Genomic DNA, 16,224 nt, shown 5'->3' on the forward strand with positions numbered 1-16,224 from the left:
CATCAAAACAAGATAATGTATTGCGCCCTAACATTGTGACCTGTAAGTTCTCGTCACTTTGAATTAACTGTCAATCCACTCACCTTCGATTATGAATTGTGTTTTGCCTGATGACGCGGTAGAATCTGCACGACATTCGCGGATACCGAACGGCACTCGAGACAAGTTCCATAAATCCTTGTCTGCCTCGTTGCTGCTCCCCGAGTTGCGCTCGGTTCGAAAGGCGGAGCCCGATAATGATAACGAGAGGGATAACGGTAGGTAGGTACCTATATAGCGCGGGGATAAGAAGAGAGGCTGACTGCGGCAAAGTCTAGATTCGATGTTTTGCGAATGAGCGTCGACCCGGATGGATCCTTGTAAGACGTTTTAATTGGACAAATCCGCCTATCCTCATTAAATCCGGGACGACCCCCGGCGGGGGGCCCACCAGGACGACAGGTCCTGTGCGCGTGTCGTAGATGACAGCGATATCCCCTCGGCATCGTCTTTGCGCATCGCTACGTACTTAAGTACGCGAAAGTCTTCCATTTCACTACGCATTTCGGAGCAGCGCCTCGAAAATCCGCATGTTACTATAGGGATTCGATTCTGCTCGGATAATCGCTTTTTATATCGAGTCTCTCCCAGCAGAATATTGATAACATAAGTATCCGATAACGATCGACTGCTCATTGAAACGCGCCATCAATGAAAGCGGAAACTTAATGATACGAAATACGTTATCCTTCCGCAAAAAAGGAAGGATATGTGCCGGCAATGAAAATAGCCAGTAACGAAAGAGGTTGGCTATTTTCTGCGCTCGGATATTTTTTCAACGCGCGTCAATACACCGTTGCTTCCGTTTCATCCGTTCTCTTTGTCATTCCCTGTCGCGCATCCGCGGTCTTACTGTCCCTGAAACTCTCGCGAACGTCGCGAACGCGAGTAGCGCGCCGTAGACAGATAGTAACGGCCGCTTTTAGAGGAAGACTCATTGACTATTGTGACGTTTGAGTTAGGGTTGACTCGATGACAGCTCGGCTGTCTTATCTTAGCTGCGAGATTTCGGTCGGGGCGGCCGCTTTGTGCATTCGTAGACTTGGAGAGACAGTATCGTTGTGCGCGCTTCTATTGCATGCACACGCGCGTGAACACACCGTCGTCCGTTTAGGCATGTATATACGTTATTGCAGGCTCTACGAAACTCACGAAACACCATTTGGCGATTTATTGTGCTCGCCCTTTGCGCGACTAACGAACGAACGTATATGATAACGCTCTTAAAGCTCTTACCTCTCGATTTGTCCTTCTTGTGAGATGACGAGCTGTAAAATTTATAGCAATTCTTCGAGAAAGAAATTTTTCGTACGCTGTATCCCTGGAAATTGATTCAGAAATAATAAAATAAAATATTATGTTAATTTGTGGTAAACAAACTTGTATAATAAATTTGAAAATTAGAAAAATAATTCTAATAAATTGATATTATGTGTGTACAGGTTCATAGACGATCCATATTTATTTCTATTCTTCCAGTATTGCCTTTATATCGAGGTATAATTAATCGATACATAAATTAACCATAAATATTAATCGTCTGGAAATACCGTCATCATTTTTTATGTCGATACGTCCCCGCCAATTTGCGCAAGGGCAGATGCTTAATAATATTATCTTGTCGTGACGTATACCTTTTATTCGACATCATCTCGTATTTACACTCATGAAAGTCCATAATAATTATATTAATCGTTACGTGATAATTACAATGAATGTGCGGCCGAAGTAAGCGTTTAAAGCCGCGTGTCAACGATAGTAAGGAGTAACAAGTCGGTTAACGATTTTTTTTCCCTTTATTTCCGTGCCGCGAAAGGCATCGCCTCACTCGCGCTTTCTGTCCCTAGACAACGTTATTTAAGGAAATTAACTAGTCGGCGTGATATGGATGCTGTTGCGGCGACTCGCCCTCGAACAGTGCCATCTTCAGCCGCTTATTCTTGGCCCTGCGGTTCTTGAACCAGAATTGCACGTTCTTCGGCTCCAGACGCGGAAACTTCTGGCGATAGGGCATCTTGTTCAGCTCCTCCGTGTACGACAGAATGAGCTATGGACCGATCATAAAATTCTTTTCAACGAATCTCCCGTAAGGTGGGAGTTATAAAAAAAAACTGAATAGCAACATTTAATCGGCAATGGAGTTATTTGTAAAAAAATTCCAAGCAAGAAAGTTTAAACATTCTTAATAATTCGTGAAGTTTTATTAATGCACATAAAACAGAAGGCGCTTCTGTGCACAATTGTTTTTATGCGCAATGAAATACTTTGCTCAGAGTGTAATTGTATCTACGAACGTGCTATTATAATCCACAGAAATTTCTCGTAACATGTTAATGTCACCGTCGAAAGAGAGACAAATTAGCGCGATAACGACGATACATAACACGTACGATCGATTTATACGTACCGCGTGGCTTGGATGAGTGCTCCGCTTAAACCAATACTCTAATCTCGGCACTTCCGTCACGGGATCGATGAACGTCCGGTTCCTCTTCCTTCTCTCGTCGGCGAGCATACTGGTGGGACAACCGGCTGGCCCGCGCGGCGGCAGATAATGCGACATGTACATTATACCGTGGCCAAACATGGGACTGGGCACCAAGGAGAATCCCGGCGGAATGGGGCCCGTGTGCCTGGTCTCGTCGTCCTCGGAACCGGAGGACACCCTCGCGTCCTCCTGCTTCACCGAGGATGGAGTCGACGTCGGTGGCTGCTGCTGATCCTCGGGTCTCGTAGTCAGGGATAGAGGACCGACCGGTGGACTGCTCGGTGGACAGGGTGACCCCGATGTCGACTGAAAGCACCAGTTAAGAACCTCATCTCTTTGAGATTTTACGTAGAGTCCAAGCAGTATCGAGAAATATACTCTTATGCAGAATATTCTAAAAGCCTCAATTTTTATTTCTTGCTATTTTTCATCTAGTAAAAATATTTTTATTGAGAAGATTTCGAGGAGAGAGAGTTATCGCTTCTTGAAGCTATTAAATAATCCACGGCACCTCTTTAATATTGCAATTACAGTTTTAATTCTTCTTTCAGGGCGTACCTGATGCCTAGTGTCCTCCTCTTCATCCGTGCAGTCCTCGCTGACGATGCTGGCGCCCCTCGGGCTGAGTCCAGGCGGACTGCAGCCGTTCATGCTCGCTCTCTTCTGCGCCGCCCTGGCATTCTTGAACCAGTACACGACGTTGTTCGCGTCCAGCGGTTTCCTGCCGCGGCGCGACTCCAGGGAATTCAATTCCGCGACGTAGTGCTGTATCTGTTCGCGCGACGGATGCTGATTCTCGGCGAACCAACGCTGGAGGCGCGGCAGCTCGAGCTCCGAGTCGAAACTGGTCCTCATCCTGGTCTTGTGCGAATACTGAAGGAGCGCCGGGTGCGGCGGCCCGATCGGACCGCCACCGGGTGGGATAGGGCCGCCGCTTTCGGGCTGCGGACTTTGCGTGTGATGATGGTGGTTGGAAGTGGGTGCTATTGGGTTCATACCGAGACCTATCTGTTGCTGCTGCAGCCACGTCTCGAAATTTCTCTTTGTCTCCTCCGACAGGTCGTTGCCGCCTCGGCAGAGGGACAGCAGGGTCATCTGTAAGAGGAAAGCAACGTGATCTTGTTTCAAAGACCTTACTCTTCCTGCTTGCATTAACTGTATAAAAGATTGATAAATGATGACGTCGATAATGACTGTCAAAATATTTTTGTCTTCTTGCTTCGCCTTTTTGTAAAATATATTTCAAATCTTTTTATTAAGAGACTATCAATTCGTAGTTGCATCGTAAGCGCAATGAACAGTCCTTCGTATCATCTTGCATTTCGCTTTTGAGATAAGATACGAAAACAGGAGAATACTCGAAAGGAAATAAAACTACTGGGATGGATTTATTACGTGAATTCACAAATTCTCCCGACGATCGATTTCTCGTCGGCTGGCTGTTGACGCAGAGGCGCTACAGAGCGATATCGTTTAGCGTCACCGTCGTCGCCACGGCATTAAGGTGACAGATTATGGAAAATTTTCACGCCTCAGGAAGCGGTACGCGCATCTTATCTGGCCGATGATTTATAAGAACAAATATATCTCCGGGCTGGGAAGATCAGGCACTCGACGCCACTTTAATAACGCGGTAATCCGTCGCGTATCCCTGGCACCTTGGTAGCGTCAGATACGAAGACAACAATTATCCGGGCGCAAACGGCTTTCCGCTAGTCACCTTCTCGAATTCTCATCCGCCTCAGTTTTACGACACCGCACTTAATCACTCCAGGTAGGCAGGCCGTGGCGCGAGTCTTGACAGGCAAATTCAAGATTTCAGAAATCGTTCGGCAAATAGTGGTACCACCGCTCGAAAGCGGAGCGGCCGGCTTATCTGACGACACTGTGAGCCGCGATTCGAGAGCCTGATTTACACGTATTTATTATTTAAGAGTGATTGCGCACAGCAATCGGCTGATCCGTAGAACAGTGGTAAATCAATCGCGATCACGCCACCCTGATCAAACAATCCGCGAGATCGCAACAAGTTCGCGAAATTCACGACGCGTTTATCGGGAGCTGTTGCTATGGCTTTTGAACATAATTCTTCTATAAAACGCCAGAATTATAAACGTTCAGTAACACGAAAATTGATTAACCAATTTCTAAACTGTTATTTAAATAAAAATTGTAGCTTTTTTACCAAACTTTAATAAAGATATAATATGCTATATATAAGATATAGTATATTCATCGCCATCCTGATACATTTAACTTTATCGCGGATTTTATTTTGGTAAAGAAGTGGATGCCACAATCGCCAAATCTTTATTAAAGTCAACGTAATCTTCCTAACCCTTTATACACATATTTATGTAAAATGTAAACCAGATTTCGCGATAAAGAATTTTGCAAAAATATATAGTAAATAAATCAAATGCCCCGCTGCCGCGCTATAAATACGGTTAAGCCCTAATCCTGATATATCAGGCGACGTCTGTTAACATCACTGTTCTACATTTCAAACTAAATAGGATTCAAAGCAGATTTTGTTGCTTTTTATTGTCTGAAATCGCGCTGACACCGATGATTTATGTTTGCCGATCCCAATTAATGCGAATTTCACGCGCGAGCCCCCTTGAAAAGTATTTATTACCTTTCCGAAACTTTCCATTATCCCGAAAGAAATACGAGCGCTTGTACTTTTCAAAAATCATGTGTGCTTTAACGCACCTCGGTTTGCCTGACGGTGCATGTTTAAAATTCTAATTTTGCTCTCCAACGAGAGCAATTTTGATATATCCGAATGCCACAAATTGTGCACTTCATCTTGAGTCACGATTACCAGAAATAACTGGTAGCAATCTTGTGATAAACATCCTTGCATCAAGATAAGGCTAAACGAAATTTGCAGAATGTAAAAAATAGTAAAAATTTTTCCATTTGCTTTTTAATATGACTGTAATAGGCATGCAGTTTTAATCTGACGCTATATTTCTGATTTTATTTGGAATTTAATATTAAAGATTAATGAAAGTGTATACGTCAGATAACGATATTCAATTTAATTCTTCTTTTAGAAAAAAAAAACCCTTGTCTTTGCAAGAAATTCGTGGCCAAGGGAAAATTTTCGAACCTTCAAGTCTCCTCACGGCGATAAAATGTAAGCGCGAGAGATGGAATAATTTATAATCTTTTGAAAAAGGTGCCGTTGCCGAGGAGTATCGTAAGATACGTAAAGAGAAACGAAGAGGGGAGCTCGCACGGCGCGGCGGCACGTCTTCGTGCATCATCGTCAGATTAAGCCAAATCTATGCGAGAGACGTCGGTTCTCCATCACAGCGGTTCGCCATTAGCCGTCGGGCTACGAAACTCAAGCAGGAAACGTTTGCCAGGGAAAATTGGTAATCATAGACCACCGTGAGCGGCATTAAAGTTCGGGGATGGGCGGGTAGCGGGATCTTCAAAGAGAGTGCACTTAGATAATGCCGGCTCGGAGGAGGCGGCGGGGTACCGCTCCTCTTCTCTCCCCCCCTCCCAATACCGATATCGAGGGGGCTTTTGATGAAGGCTGCGAATTTGGTTGAGTAAAGGGTAATCCTATCACACGCTACGAGATCTTCCGCTGTCGGAAGGGCACGTCTGCGCGAGCGGACGACCAACCCGAAAAATCGCGCGTCTATTTCAATCTTCGGGGAACGGAAGGGATGAGGATCCGCGTAATCGGGATAAACTTCTCGAGAAGTCATCGCGGAAAAAGATTTCACGTTGGTCGAAATTACGTTACTCGGTTTCGTCGCTAAAGATCGAGCAAATGACGGTAGTTCGCGCAGCATTAATAAACTTTTGTCGAATCAGCTTTGCGAAACCGTCAGCGAAATGTTGACATTGTGATAAAACTCTCTTTACAGTTAAAAAAAAAAACCTAACCGTCGTCCGCTTTTTCCTTAAGATCTCGATCGAGATATAGCTTCAGGAAAATGTCTGCTTTCGCTACTTTTAGGAAGAAGATAAACATAAATCGTAACAACCAATAATAAGAATTAGCGCGATTAAGATAATGAACATTGCAAATGTACGTAAAATATTCCAGAATAAGACGAGTATCGCGATTGGGGGGGACAGCTTCATTATTCGAGCGTTTCGATTCGCGCGCGGGGAACGAAAGCTACCAAAAGCGCGGTGACTTCTCGACTGGTGATTCGAAACCAAGAAAGCATTTATTCAAGGTGAGGATCAGCGAGCCGCGAGCAAGAATCTACCGAAGATTACCAAGTCACTTGCCGTTCTTACCGGGAGGTACCGAGGTACAAGGGTACCGAGCCGGAGGACTTCTTAATGAGATTAAGTGCCCCGACGACAAACACACTCTGGCTAGATTTACATTTTTAAGCGGTCGCGTCTTACTACGAATATTCCCTGCTCCGATCTCGCCTCCGAATGGCCCTTAAATTCTCTCGGTACGCCGTTATTCAACCTCGTTCTTCAAATAAACGCACCTTCATTACAGATTATATATTTTCTTCTTTTCCTGCAATTTTTTTTCTCCTTTTTATTTTCGTTTTTATCGGCACCGAGATATAAAAGAAAATTTTAAAAAATGTCGCTCATTTAAGAACTTGAGAAAGTTCTTTTTAAAATAGTGTTCTGCAATTTTCAGACGCGAAGGATATGACTACCGAATATTCAGAATTAACTTATATTTGTAAAAAGATACGGGGATTTCGTTTAAATATGTTTGCATCTCGCCACTGTATCTATTGCAAACGTTTTTTTAAACATGTGCTTAACAAATTTAATGTAATGCAACTACGTGCGTTTCTTTTTTTTCAAATATCCCTTAATTCCAAATATAAAAATATAAATTTCAACACCTAAGATCTCGAGACATCCTACCTCGTCCAAAGGGCACCCGGCGGAGACGAGAAGCGTATGGCTGTGCAACAGGAGCAACCTCAGCAATTTATTTCTAACCTCAGCTGCTGGACTGGGAGGTGGCGGCCTGGATCTGTACACCTGAATCTTCAGGGTCGCCACCGACGTCAATTCGGCCAGGATATCTCCTACTGTCAGTAGCGGTCCATCGGCGACCTTCTCCATCGGCAGAGGTTTCCAGTTACGTATAACGATGCTCCCTCTAGCACTTGGTATCAGATCACTGGAGTATCCCAGGCGAACAAGCGCCTCGCCCACCAAATCCTGTCAGCAAAAGAACAAAACTATTGTTGATGTCGTTTAGAAATATTTTCATATATATATCTCTAAATCCTTGCAATAATTTTAGTCAAAAAAATGTTTTTTTTTTTTCTTAAAAATTCCTGACTTGTACAAAAAGAAATACACCGTGTTTGTGGAGAAGACTTTACTTTCCTTCTAAATTCAATTTGCTTATTATTTTATTTAAATAATAAATTTCTTAAAATAGGAAATATTATGATCTAAATAAGTTTCTCAGTTTTTTTTAACTACAAACACATTTATGTTATATCAATAGATACAATGATATAATGATACATACTATAATAAAAGAAAATAATTCTTACCTGAAAGGGCATAGCTACCGGAATAATAACGTAAGAGTCCGTTTCCACTTGGGGACTTCGCCATTTTTCACGGCTGTTGCTCACATGGCTTTCCACGATATTGTGAATCGTCTCCACCACACAATGCACCGGCAGATTTTTCGCTGCGACAGACAAAAGAGTTTGCGTGAAGTAACGTCGACGCTCGACAATCTGCTCTCATTACGGGCAACAATGGAGTAACAAATTTACTATGGGTAACAAATTAGCTAACAATTACATAATTTTACGAACGTGACTTAATTGCATGTAATGTAAATCCTCGATTGAAAATTCCATCGTCGCTTTTGAAATTTCCACTGGATACAAGATATATAATTTTTCATATAATTACGTCGGTCTTTAATTAAGGTCTTTAATTATTTAATGTATTGTAGTACATTATTGTCTTACTTTTTATCAATATTTCAATTACACGTTTCTTTTACACTTCTCTACGCTTCTCACTATGATTGATCTTTAGATTATCAAGTATTAACAATAAGCAATTTACGATTTCTTGAAAATGAAAGACCTTAGCCTGATTAATTTAATTCGGAAACCAAAGGTATCTTCACGAAGGCTCCGCGAAGTTCATGAATGCCTCAAATCGTCTCATAGCTTCAGCTGAAGCACTAGCTTCTACATCCGGCTGACAATAGGTATAGTTTTCGGCGTTTCGGCATCCAAATTCGAAGGGCAGGATGATTCGCGGAGCGCGCATTGAAGATCGCCAAGAGAAGACAGGGAGAGAAAGAGAGAGAGAGAGAGAGAAAGAGAGGGTGATGCGAAACGCGAGAGGGAGAGAGAGAAGTTTAACTCCGGTGCTAAGCATATGCAGATCCACTCGTCTATCCCGAGACAATGGGACCTGTGCGATGGCACAATAGCTGCGATCCTTGTGTAACCCTGACTTAAGTCCGGGAGTCTATCCCACTCCAGGTCATAATCCCAGACTTCTGCGAAACCCGAGGAAATGGAGTGCGAGAAGGAAGAGAGAGGGATGGCGAAAGAAAGACTGAAAGGGAGAGGGGTGGAAGAGGGAAAGTTCCACCCACACAATTCCTGGTTGTGGTATATACCTATACTCATCCGTTAAAGAGCACCACCAAATTTTCGATGAGATTACTGAACGCGCTGTTTACCGACATGCTCGTACATTTCGCATTGTTCGGAATGCACGACTACATTTTTGTCAGTCGAAATCAGTGGATTAGTCGATGTCACGTGTGTCCACCCGAAATGTATATATCCCTAAAGGCAGTGCACTGCTGAAGAAATGTAATTTAGCAATTGCCATTGCCATAACTTTTCAAACAACAATTTAATAATTTTAATAGAAATTTAGATTAATATTTAATTATAAAATGGCATTTAGTGCTAAAAGTTACAATATTGTGGTAAAAAGTGACTTTATTTTCGCTTGGGATAAATCAACTTGAAATTCATAGAAGAGACTATAGTAGAGTAACATCCCTGTAGTAGGAAAATAGATGAAATTTTTCCTACAGATTTATATTCCTGACAGTAGATTGATATCAAAATTGCAATGCACTCCTCGCGAATATGATAAGCTAATCAAAGTGCAATATTGGATTGTACCCGGATTGATAGATAGGTCGAATGTCTCTTGATGGACTTGATGCAAGGCGTTAAGTCCCCGTCAGAGATGACCAACAAAGGATTTACTGCCAGCGGCATGATATTAGGTATTAATGGCCGAAACTTCCATCTAATACGCCGGGCATCATAGAGCCCGCTCTCCCTACGTTGCATAAGACAGGTCGTATCTCTGGCGGGTCCGAAGGCTGACCAGTGTCCACCTTAATCTAGGTACGTATAGTTTTCATTAAGGCGCCCCGTCCTTGCGTCGTCTTTGTACCGGGATCAGCTGGTTTAAGGTGGGCTTTTACGCCGCAGGACTTAATCGCGGGGACGTCGTATTACGCGCTCTGTTTATTACCGACGCGTCGCCGTCGTCTCGACGCGAGTCTACGATACACTCTCGCTGCCTGATCACGAAAGTGTCCGTTTATGAGATCTATCACGCAATTTAAGATCGTTTTTTCCATAAACTGAAGTAACGCTAACTGAAATAATTAATTGAGACTCTATTTCTATTTATGGACAAATTAAAAATAATTCTTATATACTGTATAATGTATTAATAATAATAAAATACAATTCAAAGTGCATTCTTTAATTGTTCAATTTATTTTTATACGCTGTAACAAAACACGCTAAAAATCGATCGTAAGGAAAGAAGTGGAAACGATGGCAACTACTCATCCGCGAAATCTTTAATCTCTGCAACCGCAAAGACATTTCTCATTTCTGGTGCAGAACCTATCGGGCTTCCGGTTATCTTCCCGCACGACGGAAGCGTCATGCCGCTTCGTCTTTGACAGCTCTCGTCGAAAGATAAGATTCATCCGAAGGGCAACCCTTGAAGAAGCGAAACCAGTTTCTCTCGATGGTTCTTTTTCATCACGACGGCTTCGTCTTGTATTTCGCGTTAGCGATTTCTTGTATTGTTAAGTCTCGCCGCAATCTATTTATCGCTGACTTGATGTATAAAATTTACAAAAAATCAAGAAATATTTGCAAATATCGGAAATAAAATTATTAATTTCAATGATTAATCATATAAAAAGCTAAGAAATTTAAACCCGGAAGTAAGAGAAATTATAAATAGATACGTAATAATTATTAAAATTAATCTCCAGCAAAGGTAAAAAATATATTCAAGACATATTATACTGAAAGAAAATAATTTTACAATTAAGAAATAAAGCTTCCTAATATCTCGTTTTCTTTTTTCTTGCGGAATCGTCCGTTTTGTGGCTGAAACGCATCGGACTCGTAGCACGATTACGAAACTCTCAACTTCGCAAATTAACAGACCGCTCAGTTCTGCACCGAGACGGTGCGGTGGTGCAGATACAAGATAAAAAGTTGGAACATATTTTTCAGCACCCCGCTATCGCCCACTCCGCACCGCCGCGATAATGGCCGCGTTCGGCACGGAAAGCGCGATTTGAAGGGGGTGCGGTCGAAGAATCACCGCCGAATATTTCTTTCCGCGTCTCTTCGCGACCCTCGTTTTCTCCGCGCGAGATGATTACCAGCGCGCTCCGAGATTACCGAGGATCTTTCTAAATCACTGACGGGAAAAGCACACGCCATTTAGATTCATCGTCAGTGACGTTTCCGTCACTATATCGGCGTGCTCGGATGCGATTAAACGGAGCGACGAAGGAGTGGGAAAATAAAATGAATTTAATTTCTCGGTGGCTTAAAACGAGGATAAGAATTTAGATTTTTAGTTTTGGTATTTAACACTTAAATTAAATTAAGTGTTCAATTTAGGAAAAAGAGGAGCCATAATCCGTTCAAATGTTAGACCGTTCTTAACTTTCGTGAGTTGTAAAATAAGTCAATTAAAAAAATCTATAAGTGGTTTACATAACATTATACGTAGCTAAAGAATAAGCATAAAAGAATTTCTGAGTTACAATTCATACGTGAATGCATCAGCCACTTAACTAAATCGAGTTGCACTCGCGCTTCTCAAGATAAACCTGATAAAAGATATAAGTCGTTAAAGGACGTGAGAAAATTATCGCTTGTTTGACACCTTCATCTGAAATACCACGACCGAAGAGCGCAAACTCAGTGTGCATTCTGGGACCGTTAAGTCTTAAGGTTTCTTCTTCGTCTTGATGACTCGGTAATCCAAGACGACTCGGCTTAATCTCTCGAAATCGAATCAGGCTACGAAGCCACGTTCAAATCGTCCGAATAACACTATATTCTTCTCGGCTGACCCGCGCCCGTGTTCGCCTCTGGTCGATCCGCGCGGGCACGGCCGAAAAACCCAATTTGCAGTTTGCATGTCCAAAAGAAACGAATCGCGCCATCGGGATATCTAAGCCCCCAGCTGCGGCGGCGTGCGGCGGAATTCGCGATCCCTGGAAGTCGGCTGCTTCCGTCCTCTCGGAACTTAGCCTAAGCGCGTGCACCAGAAGGAAAGTGTGGGTGGTTTCGGTATCTGGGGCTGATCCGGCGGATGTCGGTCTTTACAGATAAGCGACCGGCTCTTTCGAAGTCTTTATCTGCGACACCCGTCCTCTTTCTCTCCTCCCCTCTCTTTCCTTTCTCGTGCTTCCCCGCCCGCCCTCTTCCGCGTCGCTTTTATTTTCCTCTCTCGCTAACGAACCGTCCCGGTCATCCGAGCTCTCTCCGCTAATGTCCTCGGTCCTCGGATTAATGCTCGCTGAGATTCTACCATCGCGTCCGTTCTATTCGACGCGTTACATTCGACTGATTAAGGAACCGAGAGCTATCCGATGGTCCACGCTCGTCATGTATTTATGATCAATCGATCGAGAATACTGAATAGCTTCCAGCTTTCTCGGGCTCCGCACATTGCTTTGCGCATGCAAAGCATGCCATTGTCCGTAAGCTCGCGTGCAATTTAAGCTCGTTCGGCGTCGCTAAGCTTTACGTCCGTTGAAAACAACGGATAAGACATAATTAGATAACCTTTCAGCTGGCGCTTATAAGATCACCGACCACGCAACGAAACCTTCTAAATCTAAGTGTTAGCCGATTCATATAGCGGCTGGATCACGCACCGTAGCCAACGAAGTATCTTAATAGCATCTGAAGTTACTCTCACATTTGTGTGAGCTAACTGCATCTAGATAGCGCGCAAGGAATATAAGATTAACAGTATTTCCGCTTGTTCCAGCTGTTCTACGATATCAAATAAAATAAAGAAATAAAATTTCTACTATTTTCTGTACCTTTTTGTCATTTTTGGAATTTATACGTGCGTGCAATTAATTTAATTAGCAATAAAAAATATTTTGTTATTTACACCTTCAGAAGTTATCGAAATATAATACTATTGCCTAGTCAAAGTTACAATTTCTTCTAAAAATCAATATATATCTTCATTAATATCAATACACAATACTTCATTTTTTCGACTGTCGAGAAAGCGTGTGTAGTGGCTGGACTGGCTGGAATAATAGTGTCTAGACTGAGAAATGGTCAGAAGATTACTCGTAAGAAAAAAAAACGGACATCTTCATTCATCGAGAATGGATTCGGTCGATCCCTTCGCCGACAAACACGATCGCCGTGATCGCCGGTTCGGCGAACGTACCCGTCGCTCGCTGGAAGCAAGGGTGAAAACTTGCCCTAAGATGCTTAGAGGGTAAGCTCTTATACAACGTGGAGAATAAGAGAAGGGTGTAGTTCTCCGATACTTCACCATCGCCGTTCTCCGTCTGCGCTTCTTCACACATACGCGCACACGTGCGACCGCGCGGCTCGCACGCACAACGCGTGATCGGTGCGTTTTGTGTGTGTGCGCGAGCGCGCGCGGGCACACGCACCACCGTGTGCCCCGCGTGTGCGGAAGATTAAAATTACTTCGGTAAACTGCCTCGCGGGACGAAAGGGGTGGCGCGAAGCGGGGCCCCCGAAGAGGGCGAACGTCTCGTAAATTTCTCGGCTAAGGAGCTTAATTTGGATTTTCGGTAACGAGTTATTGTGAACGCCAACTCATTGGGGGATGATTTAGGTGGCACCAAGGACAGGTTCCGGTCGTCTATTACCGCCGCGCGATAGACGGATTATTCCTCGGATTCTGAAGAGTATAATATCTAGAAACTTCTTATCACCATCGGGACGCGTAACCGCCTGTCACTCTGAAAAGTTTCTCGGGCGAAAGTCGCGGCGGTAGGGGCGGGGAGAGGGGGGGACCGCAAACGCCGCCACCGGGAGCTTCGCGCCCAATCTTCCAAATATTAACGCCAGAATCGAGAGAGACCTATCTTTGTATTAGCATATTTATTGCAACCAACTTAGGAACTCATATCACATTCTAGCGCTACTTACAGAGACGAAGGGGGAAGGGATAATATCTCAATTTATACAGTTATATAGATATATAATATACTTGTAAAGACCTGAAGACCTAAATCCAATTCTACAATATTTGACGTAGAACCTATCTATGTTCGATTACACTAAACGCAATCTTAATATTAGCTAATAATAAAAAACTAAGTTTGTTTTATTCACCACTTGATGTTAATTATAAATGCAATCTATCAAAGAATATCACATGGTACAGTAATTCTAAATTTGAAACGAAAGGTCTTTATCTCTTTCGGGCGATGATTTAATTCAAGAAATAATTTAAGTGCAACGGACAAATAAACCAAGAATAGACGCGCAATTCGACGAACTTAAATGCTCCAGATTAGCGTGATCCCGGCGCATGCTTTGTGCCGGTGTACCCCCGCAATGTCGTAAGCGCAATGTTGACGAGCGCGAACGAAATAAGAACGAAACGGCGTGCAATGACTCGGTCTGACAAGCTGATTTAGGAACAGGATGGAGTCCTGCGCGAAATCCTCAGAAGGAAGAGAGCTGATCCTTCCGGCGACCGGAGGAGTCCTGCAGAATGACGTAGTAATCCCGGGGGAGAGCCTCGGCCTTAGCCTTAGCTTAAGCCATGAGAGGGTTTGCATATACGTGGAATGGGGCCGACACTAAGACATCGGGGGGCACATCCACGGGGCGGCGTGCACGCGTCCTTAAAACACGGATATGCGCGCAACGAGGCACCGAGGCGCCGTCTAATCCACGAGGGTCTCAAGCAAAACCTGAATTCCCATTGGCCGAGGAATACTAACGGATTTGGCTATTCCAGTTCGCTCTGACCAATCTGAAATATTTAGCTGGATCGACTTGGACTGGGGACAGGTCGAGAAGTGAGATCAAACAAGCTCGCGAGGGTACTCGGCGCGTCGAGGGATTATGGGTGCAAGACGTGCGCCACGGAGCGACTCGCTCCGTGTGACTTGCATTTTTCGCGACGATCTGATATAATGAACACACCGTGTTACCAACGTCGTCTTACTAACAAGTTGGAATCGTAGACATTAAACAGCTTCTTAATGATCGTGTTTATCAACGTCAATTAATTAGAATTTTTATTAATCGAAAGACACTTTATACGCAACTGGGAAGAATAGATGATAAGTGTAGCAAATTGCGTCACAGTGCGGTTTCCCCTTCAAACCTCGACGGTATTTCGGCGCGTATAGGAGTTAATTGAAACATGGTTGCCGGGATGGTTCTTTTAAACAATGACGGCGTTTTAGCGACATTGTGTGCTAAGATACGTAATCTTCGACGGTTTCTTCGGGAGAGTGATTAAGATCGAAGTGAGGAAGCGAGAGTGGGAGGAGCGGAGAAAACGGCAGCCACTAGAGCAGAGGATTCGTGATAGAAGGGTGAAGCCTGGGGGAAGGGTAAAAGGGGAGGGTTAAAGGGCTCCTTAGCGGAGATCTTAGGCAAATCCAGCGTGAAATCGCATCAGAACATCCCCCTTGCCAAAACCACCACTTACTCCTACCCATCTTCGCCCGGTATCTGCGGTGTATCCGCCTAAGGAAATTCTTACTCCTATTTCTTCGACCATGGTCACGAAGGTCGCGGCTGAAATTCGACGACGTTCTCCCGTAATCTCGCGTGTCGCGTCGCAACCCTTTCGGAGAAAGTATTCCACACGTAGCATTCCCGAATTCCTCGGGATAACAATTAAAAGTTATCGTTCTAAATCGAATGGGTACCGATAATCGTAGTTTAATACTGTTCAGCCTGATAAAGCCAATTTCGTGATAGAGCTGCCTTGTTTTTTTTTTTTTTTTTTTTGAGAAATTGATTCTTTCGGATTCACGATTCGTCATAACGAATTTAGAGCTGGCTTATCTCGATCTTCGTTCGCCGTACTCCCGAAGGTAGTCAGCTTCTGACGAGCTGACAGTTACAAGCGGACAATTACTCAAAGCGCGCTCTCTTCCTCCCGTCTTTTCCTCTCTCGTCGTATCTCGTCTCTCCGCTCCGGCGCATCACTCTCTCTCCTTCTCGCCGCGATCGCTAAGCATATCCCGGGCTCCGCTCTCTTAATCAAAACACGGAGAGAGAAAAGACATTAAAAGCCGCCGTCGAGACTCGCGTATCTCGCCTCGAAATAGAGTTCTAGCCGACCAGGGAAGATAAGACTCCCCCTCGGAGAGCTCCGCTCTCTTTTCCGGCGCTCTTATAGGATCGCTCTATATGCGCGCTCTA

The 16,224-nt window shown here is 43.9% G+C and overlaps 1 protein-coding gene across 2 annotated transcripts in view; it reads right to left on the reverse strand.

Moving 5' to 3' along the window:
* Positions 1-1,476: 1,476 nt before the first annotated feature.
* The window catches only part of Dve (SATB1_N and homeodomain domain-containing protein dve), a 44,805-nt gene continuing 30,057 nt past the window's right edge, over positions 1,477-16,224 (reverse strand). Inside the window, exons 3-7 of one of the 2 annotated variants that reach the window (XM_071710676.1) lie at positions 8,053-8,195; positions 7,484-7,708; positions 3,086-3,622; positions 2,447-2,833; positions 1,477-2,086 (exon numbers count right to left, since the gene is read on the reverse strand). In XM_071710676.1, coding sequence (XP_071566777.1) covers positions 1,910-2,086; positions 2,447-2,833; positions 3,086-3,622; positions 7,484-7,708; positions 8,053-8,195 — 1,469 coding nt within the window. In that variant the 3' untranslated portion in view covers positions 1,477-1,909. Of the gene's footprint in view, positions 2,087-2,446; positions 2,834-3,085; positions 3,623-7,405; positions 7,709-8,052; positions 8,196-16,224 lie in introns of both variants that reach the window. The other variant, XM_071710667.1, reaches the window with a different exon arrangement.

This window comes from Temnothorax nylanderi, unplaced genomic scaffold (genome assembly GCF_030848795.1).
Source record: "Temnothorax nylanderi isolate EJ_2023f unplaced genomic scaffold, tnyl_v1.0 TNYL_tig0004_pilon, whole genome shotgun sequence".
In the NCBI taxonomy this organism is placed as follows: domain Eukaryota; kingdom Metazoa; phylum Arthropoda; class Insecta; order Hymenoptera; family Formicidae; genus Temnothorax; species Temnothorax nylanderi.